This window comes from Carcharodon carcharias, chromosome 9 (assembly GCF_017639515.1).
Source record: "Carcharodon carcharias isolate sCarCar2 chromosome 9, sCarCar2.pri, whole genome shotgun sequence".
NCBI lineage: Eukaryota > Metazoa > Chordata > Chondrichthyes > Lamniformes > Lamnidae > Carcharodon > Carcharodon carcharias.
The window spans coordinates 77,656,992-77,682,888 of NC_054475.1; the positions used below are offsets into that span (position 1 = coordinate 77,656,992).

General features: G+C 46.7%; 2 protein-coding genes across 3 annotated transcripts in view; both read right to left on the minus strand.

The window, feature by feature from the left end:
• Positions 1-375: 375 nt before the first annotated feature.
• On the minus strand, positions 376-6,826 carry timm8a (translocase of inner mitochondrial membrane 8 homolog A (yeast)). Its single transcript, XM_041196312.1, has 2 exons — positions 6,563-6,826; positions 376-794 (listed from the first exon to the last, which is right to left on the minus strand). The coding sequence occupies exons 1-2, from the start codon at positions 6,671-6,673 to the stop codon at positions 636-638; spliced, it is 270 nt and encodes an 89-aa protein (XP_041052246.1). The 5' UTR covers positions 6,674-6,826; the 3' UTR covers positions 376-635.
• A 1,181-nt stretch (positions 6,827-8,007) lies between these two features.
• The window catches only part of btk (Bruton agammaglobulinemia tyrosine kinase), a 424,430-nt gene continuing 406,540 nt past the window's right edge, over positions 8,008-25,897 (minus strand). For both annotated transcript variants that reach the window (XM_041196306.1, XM_041196307.1), the window contains exon 18: positions 8,008-8,354. In XM_041196306.1, coding sequence (XP_041052240.1) covers positions 8,277-8,354 — 78 coding nt within the window. In that variant the 3' untranslated portion in view covers positions 8,008-8,276. The remainder of the gene's footprint in view (positions 8,355-25,897) is intronic.

The window sequence follows — 25,897 nt, forward strand, 5'->3', positions numbered from 1 at the left end:
ACAGACACGGACCCCGCGTCTGGTCGCCATGTGTATAATCACAGACACTGACCCCGTGTCCGGTCGCCGTGTATATAATCACAGACACGGACCCCGCGTCCAGTCGCCATGTGTATGATCACAGACACGGAACCCGCGTCCAGTCAGTGTATGAAAAATGACAGACACAGAACCCCCCCCCCCACCAACGTCCGTCCGTCCTGTCACTTTGAAAATCTCTCAGACATGGACCCCCATCCAGTCACTGTGTGGAAAGTCACTAATTAACACCAGTCTAAATGGACAGTGTCTCTCTAACACTAGACTTAAGTAATCATCCTGAAGACAGTAGAAAGAACATTCCCGCGGTGTGTGTCCGTATGGAATACAGGATTGTATGTTAAAAATGCCACCGTGCTTTATTTCTGGATGGTATGACAATCATACAGAAAACTCAGTATCAAAGACATGTTAGCCTGAGTTAAGGTTCTTTTAAAAGCAGCCCCAGGATAGCAGATCCTGTGGCGCTGTGCCCCAACTGTAGGCAATGCTGTGCATCCCACACTGTGCCCATCCTGCACTGTGCCCGCCCTGCACTGTGCCATATGTTGAGGCAAATCCTTTGGGTTGCCGATCCACAGTTCTCTCCTGTCCGCTCAATCGATTAGGCTCTCTGGTGACATCTTACTTTTCTGCGTCTGTTCCAGTCGATTGAGGATGAACTGGCTGGTGTCGATGAAACGTTCCACACAGTTCACAAAGCAGGTTTCTGTTCTGCTGTCAAGCCGGGGACCTGGTTTATCCATACACTTATCCTGCATGGGAGAGGACAAACACCATCAGCTGTAAAGCATTACAGATCATGGCCAAGTTTTAGGAGGGCCATTATTTATTGGGATCTGTTGCAACTCATCCAAGAATTCTAAGGGAAATGGGGACCATAGTAACAGAGATACCAGATATATTTCTAGATAACAGGGATAGTGACTGTTTTCACACAGTGACAGGACGAGGGTCTGTGTATGTGATTTTCAAAATAGAAGACAGAACAATCTTGGTTAATACAGGTCACTTTGTGCAATATCTGCAAGAAGGAGCAGTTTGAAAGTGAAATTATTAAATGTCTACATGAGAAAGTGATTTGAGGCAGTCAGCACAAGAATGTAAGAAACAGGAGCCTGCTCTGCCATTCAGTAAGATCATGGCTTATGTTCTACCTCAACTCTGCCTTCCTGCACTATCTCCATATCTTCCAATCCCATAGTACAAACAAAATCTAACATTTTCATCTATAACAAAATTATATTTGGATAATATATTGGAATACACAGTAAAATTTAAAGATTTGCCAATGATACCAAATAGAACTGTAACATATAGGATGATATCAATTGGCTGCAACAGGACATAGATATAAGAACAGGCAGACAAGTGCCAAATGGAATTTAATAATAAGAAGTGCAAGTTGATGTATTTTGGTAGAAGGGAAAGGGAGAGACTTAAAGGAACAGTTCTAAAGAGTGTGCAGGGACAGAGGGATCTGCAGGTCTGTATGTGTAGATCTTTGAAGGTGGCAGGACATATTGAAAGTATGGTTAGGAAAGCATATGGGATCTTGGGCTTCACAAATAGAGGCATTAAGTACAAAATCAGGGAGGGTATGCTGAATATTTTCAAAGCTCTGGTTACGCTCAACTTTAATACACCATCTAATTCTGAGCACCACACCTTAGGAAGGATGTGAGGGTCCTTGGATGGTTCCAGAGATGAGAGATTTTAGTTTCAGGGTTAGGCTAGAGAAACCTTGGAGCAAAGTAGATTGAGGGGAGAATTTATGAGGTATACAAGATTATGACAGGTTTAGACAAGGTAAACAAAGAAAAGCTCATCAATGATCAGATGATACAAGGACTAGGGGACACAGGGAGAATGACTATCAATGACTTTAAAAGGAAATTGGATGGGGATTTGAGGAAAATAAACTTGCAGGGCTACAAGATAGATTGGGGGAAAGGGACTGATTGGATTGCTCTACAGAGAGCCAGTATGGGCTCAACTGGCAAATGGCCTCCTGTGAAGTGATGTAATGACTGATTCTATGATTTTACCTTAATAAGCTCATCAGTTAAGCACCCACCCCCTCAAGTTTAACAACTCTTTTTAAGTGAAGAAATTTCTCATCTCAGTCCTGATTGGCTAACACCTGAGATTGTGACTGTGTATTCTAGCCTCACACACCGGACCTGCTCCCCAGTTACAGTCGCACACTGGACCCGCTGCCCGGTTACAGACCCACACCGGGCCCACTCCCCAACATGTCCCTGCAGACCCACACCGGGCCCACTCCCCAACATGTCCCTGCAGACCCACACCGGGCCCACTCCCCAACATGTCCCTGCAGACCCACACCGGGCCTACTCCCCAAAATGTCCCTGCAGACCCACACCGGGCCCAATTCCCAACATGTCCCTGCAGACCCACACCGGGCCCACTCCCCAAAATGTCCCTGCAGACCCACACCGGGCCCACTCTCCAACATGTCCCTGCAGACCCACACCGGGTCTACTCCCCAATATGTCCCTGCAGTTCTCCTGCCGACCGAAAATTATTTCATAATTTCTGGAACGTAATCTGCTGTTAAAAATTAATCTTTAGGGCAGACTGTGCATTAAACAAACTCATATTGTGCTTTGACCCCCATGGATCATGTTAAGAGATAAACCTCTTTTGCCTGTTGTAGACCTGGTAGCTGGCAATTTAAGTAAGGGCAGTCACCTACACTTTCTGATGCTGTTGCAATGTGCCCTGTCATTTAAGGGAGAGGTTGGAGGGCAAGGAAGATCTAAGGTTTCCTTATGAGTTCGTCCATTAAACATGTGGATTGGGCCTCTGAGGAAACCTTGGGCTAAAACTCTTACCCGGTTCCCTGGTTGCAGCCCCAATGCTGAATGCTGTGAACACTGCTCCACCACCACACCACCTCCCCCCCCCCCGCCAACACACACACACACACACACACACCCCCCCCCCACCACCACACCCAGGCCTATTAGAATATTAGGTGGGGGTCATTATGCTGGGTTCAGGCAGCACAGTGGGAACATTTACGGCAAGCGGGCTTCAATCATTCATATGCCCAGGTTCGCTTTTAGGTTTAGATAGTCATCAATTGCTACCCCCCCCCCCCCCCCCCCCCCCCCACCCACCCACCCACACAATGGAAATCCAAGCCCCAATTTCAAAGCCCAGACAACTTAGTGGCAAGAAACAGAGAGGTTGAGGTGTTCTAGTGCATGAGTCACAAAAAGTTAGTATCCAGGTACAGAAAGTAATTAAGAAAGCTAATGGGTGCTATCCTTTATTACGAGAAGGATTGAACATAAAAGTGAGGATATTATGCTGCAGTTATGCAGGGCATTGGTGAGACCACACGTCCAATTGTATGTGCAGTTTTGGTCTCCTTATTTCAGGAAGGGTGTAAATGTGTTGGAGACAGTTCAGAGGAGGTTTGCTAGATTGATACCTGGAATGAGTGAGTTGTTTTATGAAGAAAGGTTGGTCAGTCTGGGCTTGTTTCCACTGGAGTTTAGAAAAGTGAGGGGTGATTTGAAGTATGTAAGATCCTGAATGGTATTGACAAGTTGGATGTGGAAAGGATGTTTCCTCTTGTGGGTGAGTCCAGAATTAGGGGACACTGTTTTAAAATTAGGGATCACCCTTTTAAAACAGAGATTAGGAAAAATGTTTTTCTCTGAGAGTTGAGCAACTTTGGAACTCTCTGCCTCAGAAGGTGGTGGAGGCAGGGTCATTGAATATTTTTAAGGCAGAGGTAGATAGATTCTTGTCAGGCAAGGGAATCAACGGTTATTGGGGTGGATGGGTATATGGAATTCGAAACACAAGATGATCAGCCATGATCTTATTGAATGGTGGAGCAGGCTCTATTTCATATGACTGGGGTTGGTGATTGAGGTTTGTGGTTGGGACTAGAGTGCCCTTGTACATTCTGTAAAGTGGTCCGTGGGTAAGGAGAAAGAAAGATTTTTTTAAAAGCAAAAAGGGTAAAGAAACGTAAGAAACTAAAATGAAAGTAAGGTACACAATGAAATATCTTTCCCCCAAATAGAAGAAGCATTCCAATTAAAATACATACGAAGGTGAAACTATGGAATCTCTCAGACTCTGTGCAGGTGAGGAGACTCCATCCAGTTCACCTCTCAGACTGTGACTGACTCCCTATCAGTGTTTGTTTGTTAATTGACTCATTGCTGTCTCCAGTCCCCTCCCCTAGCTCATTCCAGATACTAATCCCCGTGAAAACTCATTTTCTGTCATCGGCCTTGTCCCAGTTTGCTCCTATGACCCTTTGTCCTGGTTTAAATTGAACTAGTTCAAAGGTTTTCTATCACCTCCACTCATTCAACTCTCTCCAAAGTGAGGTCAACAGTTTCAAGAATATAAGAAATAGGAACAGGAGTAGACCATTTGGCCCCTTGAGCCTGCTCCGCCATTCAATAAGTTCATGGCTGATCTTCTTGTGTTTCAATTTCCACATTCCCATCTAACACTGATAACCTTTGATTCCTTTGTCTAACATGAATCTACCTACAGTTCTGTTGAAGGGTCATGAGGACTCGAAACGTCAACTCTTCTTCTCCACCGATGCTGCCAGACCTGTTGAGTTTTTCCAGGTAATTCTGTTTTGTTTTGGATTTCCAGCATCTGCAATTTTTTTGTTTTTATGAATCTATCTACCTCTGCCTTAAAAATATTCAATGACCCCACCTCCACCACCTTTTTCTACTGGCTATTCAGTAATAGGTGCTCAGAAACCTGGGAGCAGCCTCTCAGGTTTCTTTGTAAGGTTTCTAAACCTGCAGGTTTCTCAGAAAGCAGCATTGAACACAGTGTGTCGTACAGCTGCAGCAAGATGGATGGAAATGAACTGAACACAGGGTTACAGGTCTTCACTGAGAGAGAGTAACAAGGTCACTTATTCAGTGAAATTCTGAAAGTTAAATCAATATTTCAGAGTTAACACAGCAGGTGGGGAAGAGGTGAGCAGAGGATGTCTCTGTGATGAGGGAAGCTGATCTCGGGCTCAAGTTGGACGCTGAGGTGAACAATCTGTCACCGCCTGAGATAGTGGCCAGGAAGGACGTTGGAGGATGGCGAGGGAACAGAGTGTGGTGGAGGCCAAAGGCAGTGGCTTCAATCTTCCCAATGTTTGAAACTGCCTGGGCTCATTTTTGCTCTCCGACAAACAGCATAGCATCTTTAACATAGAGCAACATCCCAAGGTGCTTCATTGGAGCGTTATCAGAGGAAGTAATCATCACCGGTCCACAGAGGAGATATTAGGACAGGTGAGCAAAGGCTTGGTCAGAAAGAATGCCAGCAGTCGGGTTTCGGATGAGCTGAAGTTTATGAAGGTGACAAGTTGGGGAGGTTGGTCAGGACAGCATTGGAATCATTGAATCTGGAGGTAACAAAGGTGCAGATGATCCAGGAGTAGAGAGAGTGAGCAGTTTTGGAAAAGTGAACCTGGTTTGTTAGAGCTGCACTGTGGTCAGCCAGGTCCAGGGTTCCACTCACAGTGGTCAAAGGGGTTGGGTAGAGAGAGATATCAGTGGCCAAGAATGGACTTGTTGGTTTGCAGACGGTAGGAGAAAAGGCCAAGGAAGACAGCAAGGTCAAGGGATTGGGAAGTTTTTACAGAGGGAGCAATTAGGAGTGGAAAGGAAGTCAGTGAACTCAGGAGAGAAGGCAATGTAAGTAGAGATGGAGGTTGAAATCTTCAAGGATAAGGAGTCCCTTGGCGCAAAGGCTGAGAAAGAAAATCTCATGGAGAAACTTGAATAAGATACAAGGAGAACTAGAGAGAGGCAAAAAGGATGATGGAGAAGAGCAGAGACCAAGATATGATGATAACAGCCTCAGCATGTGGGGCAAGGGGTGTTAAGTATAGCCAGGTAGGGAGGAATCAGGAGATAGGAGCTACTCCACAATCTGCAAGACTCTGTCAAGGCCACAATGTCAAATGCGGGGAAACATGAAGAGGGAGAGTGAATGATGGGTTGTGTGTGTGAGCAACAGCCAAAAATGAGAGAAATGGCTATAGAACAGAGAGGGGACGGAAAGATAAGATGGGAGAAGAAAGGAATGGATCCGGGTCAGGAGCAGCAAAACATCATACACAACATATTTACTCAGCAGAGCTCAGTGCGCCCATACCCTCGCTAGACATCACTAGTTGGTTACTGGTTATATTAACCATCACCGATTAACCAGCAGAGCTGTGAGCCCATGAGACATCACTAGTTATTTATTGGTTATATTAACTATGACTGGTTAACCAACAGAGCTCAGCGAGGCCATACTCTTGTTCAGGCATCACTAGTTGGTTACTAATTATATTAACTATCACTGGTTAACCAGCAGTGCTCAGTGAGGCCATACCCTTGGTCAGGATCACTAGTTGATTACTGGTTATATTAACTATCACCGGTTAACCAGCAGAGTTCAATGAGGCTATGCTCTTGTTATCACTACCTATTTACTGGTTATATTAACTATCACTTACCCAGCAGAGCTCTGTGAGGCCATGAACCAGCTGTTGGAATTTCTGTTTCTGACTCTCCACCTCGATGAATTGTTGTAGATGAGGATCCGCGGCCATGGCCTGGGACTCCATATCCCGGGGATGGGGGGCTCCGCTCTCCGCACTCCTTCCCTCTCGCTCGCTCGCTCGCTCTCTCTCTCTCTGTCCCCGGGCCCGCGCTCCCGCTCGCTCGTTCGCTCTGTCCCCGGGCCCGCGCTCTGTGACCTTCACACGTCCGGTGCTCAACCCGGAACCGGAAACACTCACTCATCGCAACATGGCAGCCGCCAGTAAGCACGTGATGGACCCGGAACTACCGGTGCCCGGGAGCTCGTTACCGTCTCCAATGAGCTGAGATCCCCCAGCTTAGTGTGTATCCAGGAGGTCTTGTGGTTGTGTCCCCGCCTCTGAGCCAGAAGCTGCGGGTTCGAGTCCTACTCTGGGACCTGATGGTCATGGAAGGAGCTTTTATAATGGGCTTGAGCAACAACTTGTAAATCTTTTAAGGAAGTAAAAATGGGAGAGATTCCAGGTCAGGAGCTCCATAGCTCCAACATTACATATGGAAGTACATGTTTCCACACCAACTCCGACTCCAAGGGTTGGGAGCGGGGTAGGTGTACAGACTTGCTGGTTAAGACCAGAGTGGTACCCCCCCCCCCCCCAAACAAAAAACACACTCTATACAGATATACACACACAACGATACGCAGAATGATCCAGAACCCCAAATGATGTACGGTTTGTTTCAGGACTTTACGATCTACCCAGAACATCCCACAATGTGCTATCAGTTCCAGGCTCCTTTCCACACTCTGAGTAGTGTTTACAACCAGGATATTCCTGTTTTTTTATGGAATTCCAGATCTCCTTGATTTCCCAACTCATCCAGTCGTCCTGGTGTTCCAGAGTTCCATCTGATATATTTCCAGATTCCTCCCTTCCCCCCCTGCCCACAACCCCTACCCCCTCTGCCACAACCCCTCCCTCCCCCTTACCACCCCTCTCTCCCTCCCCATCACCCCCTCCCTCCCCCTCTGGCCACACCTTCCTCCCCCTTCGCCCACATCCCCCTCCCTTTGCCTACACCCCCCCCTCCCTCCCCCTCTGCCCACACAACCCCCCTCCCTCCCTCCTTCCCCCTCCACCCACACAACCCCGCCTCTATCTGCACAACCCCCTATCCCCCTCCACTCACACAAGCCCCCACAACTCCCCCTCAACCTCCCTCCCTCCCCCACAACCTCCCTCCCTATCTCTCCAGTTAGAGAGTGCTGATTCCCTCTGCCTGGAATTCCTGATCACCCTGACTCCCGCCAGAATCCTGGATCAAAGCATTGGAAATATCTGGTTTCTGTCTTTCCCTTATTGCTTTCCTTGATCCAGCCTTACTGGTTGCTCACACACAAAGAACACACTGCTCACTGTTTTAAATAATATAGAATCAAAGATTTATTTTGTCCTGCCTGTGTGTCTATGTTGGTGCGTGTCTATATATGTGTGTCTATATATGTGGGCTTGTCTATGTATGTGTGGTTGTATTGTGTAAGTGTATGTGTGGATAGGGTCCAGTTTAAAGAGTTTTACACATTTCTGTTTTATCACGGTGCATGAAGGTTGCAAAGGGGTAAACACGTTGCATTGGCAAAGAAGGAATATGCAGTAGGAGCTCTGGCTGAGACTGCGGAGAATCCCCTCACACCTGGCTGTCATCTTCCACCAGCTCCTGGATACTGCTCAGCAGCAAGCTGAAAGATGGACGATTATCTGCTTTCTGCAAAAGACAACAAAGTGAAAGGTTTTGTCAGAAATGGCACAAAATCACCTCAAGAAAGAATCCAGCATGACTTCAGACAAATCTCTTGGAACACAGTTGGATTCATGCTAACCAGACCGCAATCAACCAAGGCCCAGTAACAAAGGATGGGGAATAGCTGGCACTTTGCCATTGGTGCCCACATCCCAGGAATAACTCCTTTTTAAACTGGGCCTTCTGGGTCAGCAAAGGCCGCTGGCTGTATGCCCAACCTCTGCTGAGCTCTCTGATCCCAGGTTATTTCACATCTTCACCTCCATCCTTGCCCCCATTAAAGCCATTATTTAACTTCACAATGATCAACCCCACAGGTACAGCTCTCATCTTCGCTTCCCTAAGTCCAATGAACATTGACGGTGGACAGCTAGTTTAACCATTCAACACAAGAGCAGGCTGGACCACATAAAAGTCCTTGAACACATTGCCACGTCTTAAATCCATGTCCCATTTTCACACAACTCCATGCTTCAACCTTTCCAAACAGCTTTCTGCTTCTGCCCCAGTACTGAAATAACCCTTACTAAATATACCATCCTCTTCCAACACCTCCATTGCCCATCCAGGTGGGACTGCAAGCACCTGGTCCTACTCTTATCTTTCCAGTTATAGACAGACCATCTTCAATAATGGTTGTTTGTCCCATTCCCACATGAATCAGTCCTTGGTCCCCTCCTACTTCTCAGCTACATGTTGCCCTTTGACAACATCATCTGAAAGCACAACGTTAGTTTTCACATAAGAAACAGGAGCAGGAATAGCCCATATGGTCCCTCGAACATGGTCCACCCTTCAATATGAGCATGGCTGATATTTACCACAAAAGAAAAAGAAGCACAAGAGGATCTGGGTGTTGAAAAGGAGTGCGAGAGGAGCCGGGAGTTGAAGAAGAACGCGAGAGGAGCCGGGAGCTGAAAAGGAGCTGGGAGAGCAGAGTTGACTGAGGGAATTCGGTGAGGAGGGAATAAAGTGATCCTTTGAGTACTGTGAGTACAGTCAGATAAGTATTTACTACTTTTATCGCTTGTAGTTTTTAAGGTCTTATTTTGTAAGGGCTATATTCCGTAACAACGAGGAGCAGGGAACAAGGGCCTTAGAGTCATTGATATTATTTGATATTAATTATCTTCCAAAAGGTTTAATTTAATTTAAAGGGGTAAGTCATGGCAGGAGAGCTCAAAGCCATGATGTGCTCCTCCTGCTCTATGTGGGAGGCCAGGAATATTTCTAGTGCCTGGGGTTAGCATGTGTGTGGGAAGTGTCTCTACCGGCAGCTCTTGGAAGCCTGGGTTTCAGAGCTGAAGCGGCGGCTGGGGACACTGTGCAGCATTCGCAAGGCGGAGAGTATTGTGGATAGCATTTATAGAGAGGTGGTCATACCGCAGGCTAAGAGTTCACAGGCAGGAGGGGAATGGGTGACCACCAGGCAGAGCAAGAGGACTAGGCAGGCAATGCAAGAATCTCCTGTGGCTATTCCGCTGCAAAACAGATATACCACTTTGGATACTGTTGAGGGTAATGGCCTATCAGGGGAAAGCAGCAAAAGCCAAATTTGTTGCACCACGGTTGCCTCTGTTGCACAGGGGAGGAGTAAAAAGTGTGGGAATGCAATAGTTATAGGGAATTCAATTGTAAGGGGAATAGATAGGCGTTTCTGTGGCCGCAAATGAGACTCCAGGATGGTAGGGTCCCTGGTGCTAGGGTCAAGGACATCTCAGAGCGGCTAGAGGACATTCTGAATGGGGAGAGTGAACAGCCAGTGGCCATGGTACACATTGGTACAAACAACATAGGTTAAAAAAAAGGGATGAGGTCCTAAAAGCAGAATATAGGGAGTTAGGAGGTAAGTTGAAAAGTCGGACCTCAAAAATAGAGATCTCAGGATTACTACCAGTGCCACATGCTAGTCAGAGTAGAAATAGCAGGATATATCGGATGAATACTTGGCTGAAGAGATGGTGTGAGGGGGAGGGTTTCAGATTCCTGGGACATTGGGACCAGTTCTGGTGGAGGTGGGACCAGTACAGGCTGGACAGCTTACACCTGGGCAGGACCGGGACTGATGTCCTAGAGGGAATATTTGCTAGAGTGGTTGGGGAGGGTTTAAACTAAAATGGCAGGGGGATGGGAACCTAGGCAAGGATTCAGAGGAGGGGGAATTGAGGACAAGAACAAAAGACAGAAAGGGGAATGAATGTTTGCTATTGCCTATCCACCATCATCCCTTTAAGTAATGTTTCCCAATCCATCATAGCCAACTCGTGCCTCATACCATCGTAGTTTCCTTAATTAAGATTCAGGACCCTAGTCTCAGGATCAACTACATCACTCTCCATCTTGATGAAGAACTCTATCATATAATAGTCTTTCATTCCTAAGGGGCCTCGTACAACTAGATTGCCAATTATTCCTTTCTCATTACACTATACCCAGTTTAGGATAGCCTGTTCTCTAGTTGGTTCCACAATGTATTGGTCCAGAAAACCACCCCGTATACACTCCAGGAATTCCTCCTCTATGGTATTGTTACTAATTTGATTTGCCCAATCTATATGCAGATTAAAGTTACCCATAATTACAGATGCTTCTTTATTGCATGTGTCTCTAATTTCCTGTTTAATGCCATTCCCAACATCACCATTACAGTTTTGGGGTCTATGTATAACCCCCACTAACGTTTTTTGCCCCTTATTGTTTCTCAGCTCTACCCATACAGAGTACATATCGTCGGAGCTAATATCTTTCCTCACTATTGCATTAATTTCCTCTTACACCAGCAATGCAACTCCACCGCCTTTTCCTTTTTGTCTGTCCTTCCTAAGTACTGAATACCCCTGGATGTTCAGTTCCCATCCCTGGTCACCCTGCAGCCATGTCTCCGTGATCCCGACTATATCATACCTGTTTACATCTATTTGTGCAGTTAATTCATCCACTTTATTGCAAACGCTCCTTGCGTTAAGGCACAAAGCCTTAAGGCTTGACTTTTTAACATTACTTGTCCCATTCCCAGTATTTTTCACAGAGGCCCTTGATTTCTCTGCCTATCACTTTTCTTATTCCCCTTTTTGTCTTTTGTTCTTGTCCTCAATTCCCCCTCCTCTGCCTCCTTGCATAGGTTCCCATCCCTCTGCCATTTTAGTTTAAACCCTCCCCAACCACTCTAGCAAATATTCCCTCTAGGACATCAGTCCCGGTCCTGCCCAGGTGTAACCTGTCCAGTTTATACTGGTCCCGCCTCCTCCAGAACCAGTCCCAATGTCCCAGGAATCTGAAACCCTCCCCCTCACACCATCTCTTCAGCCACGTATTCATCCGATATATCCTGCTATTTCTACTCTGATTAGTATGTGGCACTGGTAGTAATCCTGAGATCTCTACTTTTGAGGTCCTACTTTTCAACTTACTTCCTAACTCCCTATATTCTGCTTTTAGGACCTCATCCCTTTTTTTACCTATGTTGTTTGTACAAATGTGTACCATGGCCACTGGCTGTTCACCCTTCCCCTTCAGAATGTCCTCTAGCTGCTCTGAGACATCCTTGACCCTAGCACCAGGGAGGCAACATACCATCCTGGAGTCTCATTTGCGGCCACAGAAATGCCTATCTATTCCCCTTACAATTGAATCCCCTATAACTATTGCATTCCCACACTTTTTACTCCTCCCCTATGCAACAGAGGCAACCGTGGTGCAACATATTTGGCTTTTGCTGATTTCCCCTGATAGGCCATTACCCTCAACAGTATCCAAAGTGGTATATCTGTTTTGCAGGAGAATAGCCACAGGAGATACCTGCATTGCCTGCCTAGTCCTCTTGCTCTGCCTGGTGGTCACCCATTCCCTTCCTGCCTGTGAACTCTTAGCCTGCGGTATGACCACCTCTCTATACATGCTATCCACAATACTCTCCGCCTCGTGGATGTTGCACAGTGTTCCCAGCCGCCGCTTCAGCTCTGAAACCCAGGCTTCCAAGAGCTGCCGCAAGAGACTCTTCCCGCACACATGCTGGAAATTGATGGGATTGAGGCTGATAAATCCCCAGGGCCTGATAATCTACATCCCAGAGTGCTTAAGAAAGTGGCCCTAGAAATAGTGGATGCATTGGTGGTCATCTTCCGAGATCTTATGGACTCTGGAACAGTTCCTACAGATTGGAGCATAGCTAATGTAACCCCACTATTTAAAAAGGGAGGTAGAGAGAAAATGGAATTATAGACCAGTCAGCCTGACATCGGTAGTGGGGAAAATTCTAGAGTCCATTATAAAAGATTTAATAGCTGAGCACTTGGAAAACAGTGGCAGAATCAGACAGAGTCAGCATGGATTTACAACAGGGAAATCATGCTTTACAAATCTACTGGAATTTTTCGAGGATGTAACTAGTAGAGTTGATGAGGAGGAGCCAGTGGATGAGGTTTATTTGGACTTTCAGAAGACTTTCGATTAAATCCCACATAAGAGATTGGCATGTAAAATTAAAGCACATGGGATTGGGGGTAGTGTATTGAGATGGATAGAAAACTGGTTGGTAGACAGGAAACAAAGAGTAGGAATAAATGGGTCTTTTTCCAAATGGCAGGCAGTGACTAGTGGGGTACCGCAGGGATCGGTGCTGGGACCCCAGCTATTCACAATATATATTAATGATTTAGATGAGGGAATTAAATGTAATATCTCCAGATTTGCAGATGACACAAAGCTGGGTGGGAGGGTGAGCTGTGAGGAGGATGCAGAAATGCTTCAGTATGATTTGGACAAGCTGAGTGAGTGGGCAAATGCATGGCAGATGCAGTGTAATGTGGATAAATGTGAGGTTATCCACATTGGTAGCAAAAACAGGAAGGCAGATTATTACCTGAATGGCTATAAATTGAGAGACGGGAATGTGCAATGAGACCTGGGTGCCCTCGTACACCAGCTGCTGAAGGTAAGCGTGAAGGTACAGCAGGCGGTGAAGAAGGCAAATGGTATGTTGGCCTTTATAGCCAGAGGATTCGAGTACATGAGCAGAGTGTCTTGCTGCAATTGTACAGGGCCTTGGTGAGACCACACTTGGAATACTGTGTGCAATTTTGGTCTCCTTATCTGAGGATGTTTTTGCTATAGAGGGAGTGCAGCGAAGGTTTACCAGACTGATTCCTGGGATGGCGGGACTGACATATGAAGAGAGATTGAGTCAGTTAGGATTATATTCGCTGGAGTTCAGAAGAATGAGGGGGGATCTCATAGAAACCTGTAAAATTCTAACAGGTCTAGATGCAGAAAGGATGTTCCCGATGGTGGGGGAGTCCAGTCTGAGGATACAGGGTAGACCATTTAGGACTGAGATGAGGAGAAATTTCTTCACCGAGAGATTGGTGAGCCTGTGGATTTCATTATTGAGTTGGATAATCAGCCATGGTCATAATGAATGGCAGAGGAGGCTTGAGGGGCCGATTGGCCTACTCCTGCTCCTATTTTCTATGTAATTTACTTTCCCGCCCATATCCCTCGATTCCCTAAGAGACCTAAAATCTGCCCATCTCACCCTTGAATATGATAGAGCATCCAAAACGATCAGCCATTTATCCTGAGACAGTGCCTCCGTGTTTCCCAGACAGTGGAAACAATCTCTCAGCCTCTACCCTATCAAGCCCCTTCACAATCTCATAGGTTTCAATGAGATCGCCTCTCATTCTTCTAAATTCCAGAGAATATGGACCCGATTTACTAGGCCTCTCATCACAGGACCAATCTAGTGAACCTTTGCTGTACCGCCTCCAATGCAAATATATTTTTTCCTCAGTTCTGGAGGCCAAAACTGCACAAGTCATTAATATAGATTGTAAATAGCTGAGATCACAGCACTGATCCTCGTGGCTCTTCACAAGTTACAGACTGCCAAGTTGAAAATGCACCATTAATCCCTATTCTATGTTTCCTATCCATTAACCAATCTCTACCATGTTAATATATATTATATCCAACTCCATGAGCCCTTATCTTGTATGTGACCCTATTGACACCTTTGGTGTGTCGCTTTATCAAATGCCTTTTGGGATTTCAGATGTATGCTACCTACTGATTTCCCTTTATTTACTCCACTATTTACATCCTCAAAAACTCTAATTAATTTATCAAACGTGATTTCCTTTTTTTTAAACCACACTGACTCTGTCTGACCATGCTATTCCCTGAATTTTACAGTGGGCTTCGGGGTGCTGCAGTCTGAGTAAACATGAGGTCCTGAGCCCACACTTTCTGGCAGAGGAACCAGTTCAGTTATTTTACTGCAGGCAGCCTCCTATTTGGCCATCTGTGGGCCCACCGTCCAATTAAGAACAGACTTCTAATGCTGCCAGCCCAATCAGAGCTTCAGAAACTCTGAAGCATTAGTAGTGATACCAGGAAGTGGGCAATGCTGAGGCAGGTCAGAGATCTCGAGCCTTGCCAGATAAGTTCAAAAGAATAAATAAAAATTCAGGGCTCAGAAGGGAAACCCCGAGGGGAGATAACTGGGGCTATGGGGGTTACCATCTCTGCCCTGACCACTTCTTTGGCCTATTAAGCCTCAGTTTCCGATAGTTCCCCAGGCAGCCAAAGGGAGGCCATTGCCATGAAGCTGGCAGTATCCCCACGCAAGTTGGAATCTGCGTAGTCATCGGCAAAATGTTGGTGGCTCAATAAAATGGCCCATAACAGGACTTTTAATTCTGCAAATTGTCTGCCCCTCTTCCTTGAACTGGGGACCTGAACTCTCCGCTTTTTACCATTCCCCCTCAGGCCTCCCAGCCCACCTGAATGCCAGGAAAATTCTGTCTTAGGATTTTCTGAGTGCATTGTTAAGATTTCTTTAGCAATATTTTCCAGCATTTTCCCAATGTCTGACTCCAGGCTAACTGATCTGTGGTTCCCTGTTTTCTATCTGCCTCCGCTTTTGAATAGCGGTGTTACAGTTGCTAACTTCCAATCTGCTGGACTGTCTGTGATGCCAAATAAAGTCAAATAGCCCACCAACAGACAAAGGGCAGACTTTACTTGTGAAGGCAGTGAAAAGCTGGTGCAGTCTATTTAAAATCTTCCAGAATCTGTTCACATTCCTGCCACTTTTGATAAAAGATCCCTGTAACATCCCTGGTATAAGATGGATGAGAACCTCTTTAACATGATTTTGATCTCCCTCCCTTGATCTTTACTCTATCTCACAAACACACACATACACACATGAGATTACTTCAACAGTTTTGCAATTTCTTTGCTCTAGATTTCACTTGTACAGAGCTCTGATCTCTAATCCTGTGTTCAGTTCTGGGCACAGCACCTCAGGAAGGATATATTGACCTTGAAAGGTATACAGTGCACATTCACTAAAATGGTAACAAGGCCGACAGGGTTAAGTTATGATGGTAGGTTCCATGAACTTGGCTTGTACTCCCTTGAGTATCTACGATTTAAGGGTGGTTTTATTGAAAAACTGTTAAAAGAATTTGATTGAAAGCAACTATTTCAACAGGAACCAAGACCAAGGGGGCATAATCTTAAAATTAGAGCTTGGTCCTTAGGAGTGAAATAAGATAGTTTTTTTCATACCGTGAACAGTGGAAATTTGAAACTCTCTCCCTGGAAGGCTTTGAATACTCCACTTAGTATTCTAAGGGCAGAGATATGGAGAGAGACAGACAGAGAAAAAGTTAGAGAGAATGAGGCAGATAGAGTGAGAGACAAAGAGGTGGAGAGAAAGACCAAGAAAGAGTGAGACACAAAGAGATAGAAGAAAGCGGGTGAGAGAATGTGGAATGGAAAGAGAGAGAAACAGGGATAAACAAAGTCAAAGAGAGACAGAGTGAGGCAGAGAAATAGTGAATGTGAGTGAGAGAGAAAGAAAGACAGAGGGGGAGATAGCGACAGAGAGAAAGAGAACAAGAAAGATTGAGTGCAGAGAAAGAGAGAAAATAAATGAGGCAGGTCTGGAAATAGGGACAGTGAATGACAGAAAGATACCAAGACATGGGGAGAGATTAGAGTGAGAGGAAGCGAAAGGGAGAGTAAAAGGGAGAGGTTAGGTTGGAGAATCTGGGGTTGTTCTCCTTGGAGCAAAGGAGATTGAGAGGAGATTCAATAAAGGTGTACAAGATGATGACAGGTTTAGAGAAGATAAACAAAGAAAAGCTCTTCTCATTGGCTGATGATACAAGGAGCAGGGGACACAGATTTACGGTTTTAGGTGAGATATACAGGGGAATGTGAGGAGGAACTTTTATTTTACGCAGAGAGTGGTAATGACCTGGAATTTGCTGTCCATGAGGATGATGGAAGTGAAAACAATCAATGATTTTGAAAGGAAATTGGATGGGCACCTGCAGGGCTACGGAGATATAGTAGGGTGCTGGGACTAACTTGTTTGCTCAGTGGGGAGCCGAATGGCTTCCTTCTGCGCCATAAATAATTCTATGATCCACCAAACATGAGCCACTTTTCATGGGCGGAATCTTCTGCTCTGAATCCTAAGTTCAGTGGTGGGCACTGAAGTGGAGGAGATTCCATAGGGAAGGCGGGATTGCTGAACACGTGCAATCATGTGCTGTTCAGCTCATTACTTATTCATCTGTGCATGGCATTGCCAATCTTATGGTGGGGGTGTGCAGGAAGTCACCACCCCACCATTACCTCATGGGATCGAAGGTCCAGTCATCATATTTAAAGATACCCAGACAACCATTCACTCACTGCAAGCCAGGAACTCCGGATTCTGCATCCACAAAAATATCCAACAGAACACAGCAACCTGTGGCCCCACTGTTCAGCAATGCCTCCCTGGAGTATCTCCTCCAAGCATTCCAGGAAAGGCTGGAGGTGCTGTTTCCCACGGATGGCCGGGGGATGCCCTCCCATCTGACCACCGCAGCTTGGGAGGAAGTCACAGGGTGGTTAGAGGCCATGGGACCCACAGCAGTACAGCTCAGTAGTGTAGGAAGAGGATGACTGATCTACTGCGCTCCAACAGGGTAGGTGCACCGTCTACTCACTGCAGTTTGACACTCTTATGAGGGCATTGGGTAGTCTAAGAGTTAGAGTCCCAGAGATGTCACATACTACCAGCAGATGGGACATCAGCACTGAATGTATGCCAGCCACTTTCTGTTCTCAATCTCATATCAGTTGCAGGACAACAGCTTCTTAATCACTGACTGGGGAGGTCTCAGCAGCTGCTATAGGCATGCTTGCTCCTGTACCTAATGGGATCACTACCAATCCTCTGTCCTTCTGCAGAAGAAGAACATCCACAAAAAGCACAAATGTGAGCGGGCCAAGACCGAAGACCCAGTCTGAGGAGATGGCAGCTGAGCTAGCTTGGCGGGGTGGGGGGGAGTAGAACCGTTTCTTTGCTGAGGGCGAGGTAGGGCTCCCCCAGGAAACCAGTGAGAATGCTTCCAGTCTGCAGTTGTCAGCTGTGTTCACTGACTGTCAGGGGTCTTTAATTCATGAGCCTGCTTCGAATCTTTCTTTTCTCTATTCCAGGTACCAGCAAGAAACTGGGGAGGAGTGCAACAGTCTCAGCCACAGCCCCAAACCCACTTCTGAAGAGGATGCCTCAGAATCCTCAGAGGATGCACCATGATAGCATTCACCTGCACCCTCCACCAGCACAGATACAGTCACCTCGGTGGGTCCAAGTTCTAGAGTAGGCTCGGGGTCACAATCTGGTGGGCGCATCACTGACACGGGTGCACAGCTAGCGGAGGAAGTGACAGCTGAGGTCTCTGACACTCAGGGGACTGCTGGAGACCAGGGCCCTGTTCAGCCCCATACAGATGATGAGCCTGTGGACTCGGCTCTAAGAGACATGTTGGAGATGCAGAGACAGGCAGGGGAGCATCAGGCAGAGATGTCAGAGGCCACGTGCAGATTGGACCGAAGGCTGGAGGAGTCCGTCTACGTTCTGTCTGATGTTATGGCTCTGTTATGCGAGTGCTTGGCTGCCTCCATGGAAAAGGTGGTGGCCGCTATGGAGACCCAGGTCCAGCAGAACCCACAGTGTCTGCCGGATGTGCGTTCGAACCTGCACTTTATTGCTCTAGCCATGGGTGCGGTGGCTAGCCGAAAGGGAGATGGGGCACCACAACTTCCCTCCAGATGCCCCTTCTCCATCAGGCATCCACAGGGAGGAGGAGCACCAGCCAGGCATCCCAGGGACTTTTCCCAGGACACTCCAAGGGTGCCCTGCTGGTCCACCTCACCTCTGCCAGTGACCCCATCGTATCCAGCAGGCCAGGCCAACGAGGATGCACCTGCACCTGAGCAGGAGAGCCTTAGCAGGCTGGGGCCCAATAAGCCTCAGACCACCAGAGGATGTCTGCCAAAATCCTCACAGTCAGCAGGTTGCCTCCGCTTCAGTTATGGATGTCGGGCCTTAACGAAGCAGTAGGATAAGAAAAATTAAGAAGTATTGAAGGCACACAAGGTGACAGGGGTATACATCCATTGTATATAGTTTGGACACTGGTAAATATATGTTCACTTTCATTGTTTTGAAGTCTCATGGATTTTATTTTGCTCTCAGTTGCTTCAATGGTCACAGACATTTAACATTCTGGAATGTGAGCCCCCATCAGAGTCCGATCAGGAATTCCTGTAGATTCAGTTCTCCCATATTATCGCCATAGTCCCACATTCAGCACTGGCCAACAGTTGTGAGTGTGCTGCCTGGCTACTCGGCATGCAAGCCATTACTTGTAGCTCACCATGTTCTGACCTGTGAAAATGTGTTCACTGAGGTCACTGCAGCTCCTGCTGCTGTTTCCCTGATGTGAAATGTGGGTCGATGTCACGAGTTCTCAAGGGGAGTTAAATCTGCTATATGAGTAGCAAATAAAACTATAAATGCAGTTTCAGGGCTGAGAGAGTGAAGCTTTACACTGTCTTCTTAACAGTAGAAAACCAGAGGCTGCCCTACATGTCTGGAGGAAGCTGTGATGGGCACAGCCAATTGTGAATGGCCTTCCTTGATGATTTGTCATTTTGAGCTAACATGCAGGTGATGGTAGCAAGGGGGCAATGAGCTCATTAGCCTTTACTGCAAGAGGGATTTGAGTACAGGATTTAAGAGGCTTGTGTGCAATTGCCTGAGGCCTTTGTCAGACCTCACATAGAGATTTGTGTGGCCTGCTCGTCTCCTTATCAAGGGTGACAGCAGACCTCGTATAAAGGGTTAGCAACCAAAGTGCACTGGACATCATTGAAGGACTGGGCATTAGAGCATGAGGTGAGACAGTAGAATGGACTTGTGTGCCGAGGACTGTGAGGCTATCCATGTGAAGCATCAACAGTTCTAACAGGTCTCTGCAGGGTCCATGCAGGAAAGTAGTCTGCCTTGTGTCCACAATCACGGATTACAGTCTCGCACTAACACTAAGGACTTCTAGGACTGAGACTTGTAGGACTCTCTGTGATTGGAGGGTCCAGAGCGGTTGCACATCAGCAAGCCATAGTGCAAGTGAGGCACACTCAGTGAGTCGATTACAAAGTTCCTTCAAAATTTATCAGCATGATGAAGATGTCAAAGGATATGAGTTTATGAAGTGTGAGTGGTGATTGGAGGGCAGGAACACGATCATCCCTCATCAATCTGCATGGAGTGATTTCGAAGAGCTAAATGGTACTCCTCCCTGTGAACCCGTCTATCTGGTTCTGCCTGAAAGAGCTCTCTGTCAGGTTGGCCTCCCTTTGACAGCAGGTGTCAGGGTGACATGAGTGCATTCCTGCTGAGGTTGAATTTGAATTTGCTTGCAAGCTACCAGGCAGACGGACTTTGTGAGGGCATGGCTGAAATCACAACTCTACCTACAGGTGCCTGAGGTTGTGGGAGAAGGGAGTGCTGTGTAGGTTTTAATGCATGCATTTAACACCAGGGCTCTGCATATTAACATAATTTAGCGCATGCAAAGGATCAAACCAACAGGTAAAACGGTAACTAGTGCAATTTAATTCAGCTCTCATAAATCAAGGTACCTTGGAGAAAAATTATGTCTGTAAACACAAAGCTGCTGGGGCCTTCCAACCAGCGCAGGATAGGAAACCAAAAAGTTCAACACACATGTCAGCAGCTTACTCTGTCTGAAATCTGGTAACTATCAGATTGGCACAGGCCTGCCTGCTGCATCGTTGCCCTGATACGGCCTCAGCATGTGGCTCTTGAGCTCCACCGCCTTTAGCATCCTCCTCGTCGGAGGAGACATCTCGTTCCTCCACGTCTCCCTCAGGCAAGACATTCCCCCTTTGTAGTGGTAGGCTGTGCAGGGAGCAGCTTACAATGATGATCGGCGACACTCTCTGTAGTGAGTATTGAAGTGCCCTGTCTGAGCAGTCCAAACATTTGAACCTCATCTTTGAGAGGCATATCATCTGATGAATCAGGGACCTGGTGGAGGCATGTATGACAATGTAGCTCTCCTCAACAGCACTCTGCAGATAACGAGCTGGAGTCTTTTGGGGGTATCCCTTGTGCTCAAAGAGCCAGCCCTACAACCGCCGAGTTCTTTCAAAAACCTGTGGCATGTGGCAATGGGAACAGAGCACAAACAAGCAGGATTTGCCTTCAGTGAAAACATTTGAGCTGCACGTTCAAAGAGTGGAATCCTCTTCCATTAATGAAGGTGATTGGCTGCTGCCAGGAAGCTCTCAAGGCCACATGTGCGCGGTCAATAAATCCTGCACTTGTGGGAAACCTGTGATTGCTTCAAAACCCAAAGGCTCTTCCAGCCTGGCCTTTGGGATCCAGGCAGAATTGTACAAATTGGTGCACTCTCCTGAACAGGGCATCTGTCATCTCCCGTATGCATTGTGCATCTATGACTGGGAGATGCCACACGGAAGGATCCACTGGCAAAGAAGTGGCGGTGACCTTCAATGCCACCGGCATGGGATTCCGTCCAGTGTCATTGTGGCTGCAGCTACTCCTGGAGAAGCTGACAGATGTGAACAACTACATCCCGGGACATAGGAGGACACCTCTGGCATTGCCTTTCACTCATCTCTAGATAAGAGCACTGCAGGCAATACACCCATGATTGGGCCAGTGCTCGCCATTGCAGTGCACTCTGTTCACTAACAACTTGACCTTCTAGTGGCCCCGCTGCCTCTTGCTGCCCAGGCCCTTGCTCCTCCTGGCCCTGTGCCAACCTGCGATGGGCCCTCCTTCTCCTCATCTGGATGAGAGCCATTCCCAAGGCAGAGTTGCCTACCACCTGCATCATCTAGGCCTCAGTGGATCTATGGATGAATTGAATTAATAAATTTAATGAGCATGTCCTTTACAGGTTTCCATCCATCTCAAAGCCAGCAGGCAAGTGCTAAACCCTTGGCTTGGCCTCTGTCAATACATGGCATCTCCAATCTAGCCCTTCCAGGTAAAGGACATCTTGAAGGCCCAGTGATGGGTATTCCCCCTGTTCATACATGACAATGCATACTGACATTGCTCTTTGACCATGGTGATAACAGCCATGTGCAAGAACCTCCCTCTGGCATTATTCAGCTTGTCTCCATTACTCTCAAGATTCTACAGAGAGATCATTGCCTTGGCATCATAGAATTAGTACATGAGCCCTTGTCAGCCATGACCATTTACCCAGGAGGATGGAAATTTGGGGTTGACCCTGCTTCTGACAGCATCAGATGACAAATTGTACAGAATGAATGTCCGCTCCAGACCTTCTCGCTGAATGTGACCCATTAATCTTAGAGTAATGCTGCTTCATTGGGTGCTGGAACTCGAAAGTAGAACTCAGCTGAGCCTGGCTATCCATGGAGCGGGCGAATAATTAGTAGGGTGGCCCTTTGCTCCGTCCAAAAAAACGAGTCAGTAACTACTCCCGCCCATTCTGAGACTGTCCCATATCGAATTTGAGAGGTTTTACAACTTTGCCAGCTTCAGTGTGTGAGGTTTGTCTGTGCATCAAGCATATTCTACCTGTTACCCACCAAGCTCCCTCATCCTTCTACACAATCACCATCTTCTCATTCCCTCCTGTAATCATTCAGCCTCTCTGGTTACCCTGGACCCAATTATCATTTGTGTTGAGATGCCTGCTCTCCCTGTTGTTCACTTCACTGTCAACTTGCCCATGATGCCCCTGACCCCTTCCATTCTCGCAGCCAGCTGTACCCTGACTTTCCTATGTAATCACCCACTACCCACGCCTGAGCCCAGCACTTCCACCCTACCAAATCCAACTCTCGCCTCTTACTGTGACTGTATCCTCTGAGTCCCAGTATGCTCCTTCAAACCCCTAGGACCAAATTCAGGAACTCACAAACCATGCCATATGTCTACAACATTCACTGCCCAGAGAGGCCTTCACTCCCCTACTACAGGACCAAGACATGGACAATATGCTTATCCTTCAAACATGCCCAGGGCAGTCTGTCTTCCTTCCCAGGACAGCCTCCCACCCTTCCCCACTGTCCCCACCATTGCTCCCCACTTACCTGCTGATCCTCTCTCCCCTGTCCTGCCTCCACTTTTCCCTTCCCCCTTCCCCGTTGGTTCCTGCGCGCACCCCCCCCCACCCCTCACACCACTCCCATCCAACTTTTGCTCCCCATTTCCCTGCTGGTCCCTTCCTCCCCTGTCCACCCTTCTGTCCTTCCCCTGTTAGACCTGCCTCCCGTTCCAGCCTTGGGACAGCTTTTGCTACCGGCACCTATGTGAGTGAAGTTATGCAAGGTCCCCAGGAAGGTGAAAGCGGTGTCTACTGACCTCAAAGTTGTGTCAGAAGTGAAGCTTGCCAGGTGCACGACATTTATATATAGTTAGAAAGCTGAATGTTCTAAATTCTCACTGCGGAGAATTTAATTTGTGGGGGTAGCTTAATTCCAGTAAGGTGGCCTTTTAATGCGTCTGTATGAGATGCTACTGTATGTTTGGCAGGAAGCTCGACCCGGCTTGAAAGTCCCGAGAACAGAATTCCGACAGTTTATCCAAGAAACAGATTTTTGGCCTCATGTTGGATTAAGTTCGCTGCCTGCCATGAATCCCGCTGCTGGGGGCACTGGAAGGCTATTTAATCCCTTACCCTGTTCTGCCATTCAGTGAGATCATGGCTCCATGTATCTGCCTTTGGCCCATATCCCTTAATATTTTTGATTAATGAAAAAATGTTTCCTAATTTCACTCCTGAAGAGACTGGCTCGAATTTTTAGACTATGTTCCTAGACTCCCCAACCAGCAGAAATAGTTTCTCTCTATTTATCTGAGCTGCTCTCCTTGATATCCTGAATAACCATATCCTTCCTAAAGCATGGTGCCCAGAGCTGCTCACAAGTACTCAGGGGCGGTCTAATCAGGGCTTTGTATAACTGAAACATGATTTCTACCCCTTGTATTCTCATCCTCTACTATTAAAAGATGCCATTTTCTTAGCTTTTTTCATTATTTTCTGTTCATGACATTATAATGATCTCTGTACCTGGACCCCCAAGTCTCTTTGTACCTCCACTGATTCTAATTCCTCACCATTTAGCAAGTCCCCTGTTTGATTCTTTTCAGATCTAAGTGGATAATCTCACATCTGTTTACATTGAAATCCATTTATCATAGTTTTGTCCATTCACTTAATCTATCACTAGCTCTATGTAATTTTACGCTTCCATCTACAGTGCTATTGTGTGGCTTTCTTTTGAGGCCCCAACACTGATCTTTGTGGATCATTACTCAACAAGACTCCTTCAACAGCATCTTCCAAACCCACAACCTCCACTATTAGAAGGACAAGGACAGCAGACACATGGGAACACCACCAACTGCAAGTTCCCCTCCAAGTCACACCATCCTGACTTGGAAATATATCGTTGTTCCTTCACTGTCACTGGGTCAAAATTCTGGAACTCCCTTCCTAACAGCACTGTGGGTGTACCTACACCATATGGACTGCAGCGGCTCAAGAAGGCAGCTTACCACCACCTTCCTAAGGGCAATTATTGATGGGCAATAAATGCTGGCCCAGCCAGTGACGCACACATTCCAGTAAAAGAATTAAAAAATTCCAGCCCATCATGCTGACTCTCTTGTCTCCTTCCACTCAGCTAATTTATTCACCAGGTAAATAATTAGCCTTCAATTCCATGAGCTTCAATTTCAATTAACAGTCTCTTCCGAGGGACTTTATCAAATAGCTTCAGGAAGTCCATATAGATATAGCCTGTCCAACATTTTAGTCACCTCATCAAAAAATTCAATCATCTTCGTCTGCTATGACCTACCCTTTACAAATCCATGCTGGTTCCCTCTGATCAGTTGAACATTTTCAAGGTGTTCAGTCACTCTATTTTTACTTATAGACTTGACTAAATATACCTGAGACCTCAAATATCAATTAGAAAAATACAGCATGTATCTTATAATCTCTTTAATTGTTTTGTTTGCTTCATGGAATACATGGCAGTATCGGGGTGACTGGGAGAAGGAAAGGGGGAGAGAGAGTGAGTGTTAGAGGAAAGAGCAGGGTAAGCGGAACAGGAAGACATATATAGGAGAGGGAAAGGGTGATGGGGAGAGAATGGAAGAGGGAGAGAGGAGAAGAGGAAAGTGGAGACAGGGGAAGGGTAGAGGACTATAAAGTGGGAGATAAAGGGGCAGTGGGAATGGGGAGGCAACAAGAAGGCACTCTCTGTTTCCTCACCAGGGCACATTGCAGCACTGAGCGGCAGCTCACCCTATGTCCTCTTGACCTGATCCCTCCTTGCCACCCAACCCACCCAGCAGCATGAAACATGATCCCTTCCCTTCAACCCTTTCTCTCTAAGACTCTGCCTGGGGAGCACAGGTCCATCCATTGCTCCTATTCCAAAAAAATATCTTCACCAGTGGAGATGAAATTGGCTTGGTCATTCGACCAAGGGGTGTGGGAAACATAGTGACCAGGAGCAGGAACCCAAGATAATTTTCTTCCTCTGCCCCTTCCAATAGCATTGGAAGACTGCCCCTAGAATCAGACAGCCCCTCCAAGTCCCATGAAAGCGTTGAAACTGGGTGCATTCTACATTAATCTCTGCTGGCAGCATGAGTGACCAGAAAAAAGAAAGCTTGCATTTCTGTAACACCTTTCACTACCTCAGGACATCAGTAAGAGTGTTACAGCCAATGAAATACTTTTGAAGTACAGTGATTGTTGTAATGTAGGAAAAGCAGCAGCCAATTTGTGCACAGCAAGATCCCACAAACAGCAATATGACAATGAGCAGATAGTCCCATTGGTTGTGTGATAAATATTGGCCAGGATATTGGGGGAAATCTCCCCTGCTCTTCTTCCAAACAGTGTTAGGGGCTTTATACATCCACTTGAAAGTGCAGATGGGACCTAGGGTTAACGCCCTATCCAATAGACAGTACCTCCAACTGTGCAGCGTTCCCTCAGCACTGCATTCAGAGTGCCAGCCTGGATTTTGTGGTCAAGTCTTCGAAATGTGACTTGAAGTCACAGCCTCTACCTCACTGAGCTACAGCAGACTGAAGGATGGTTTTG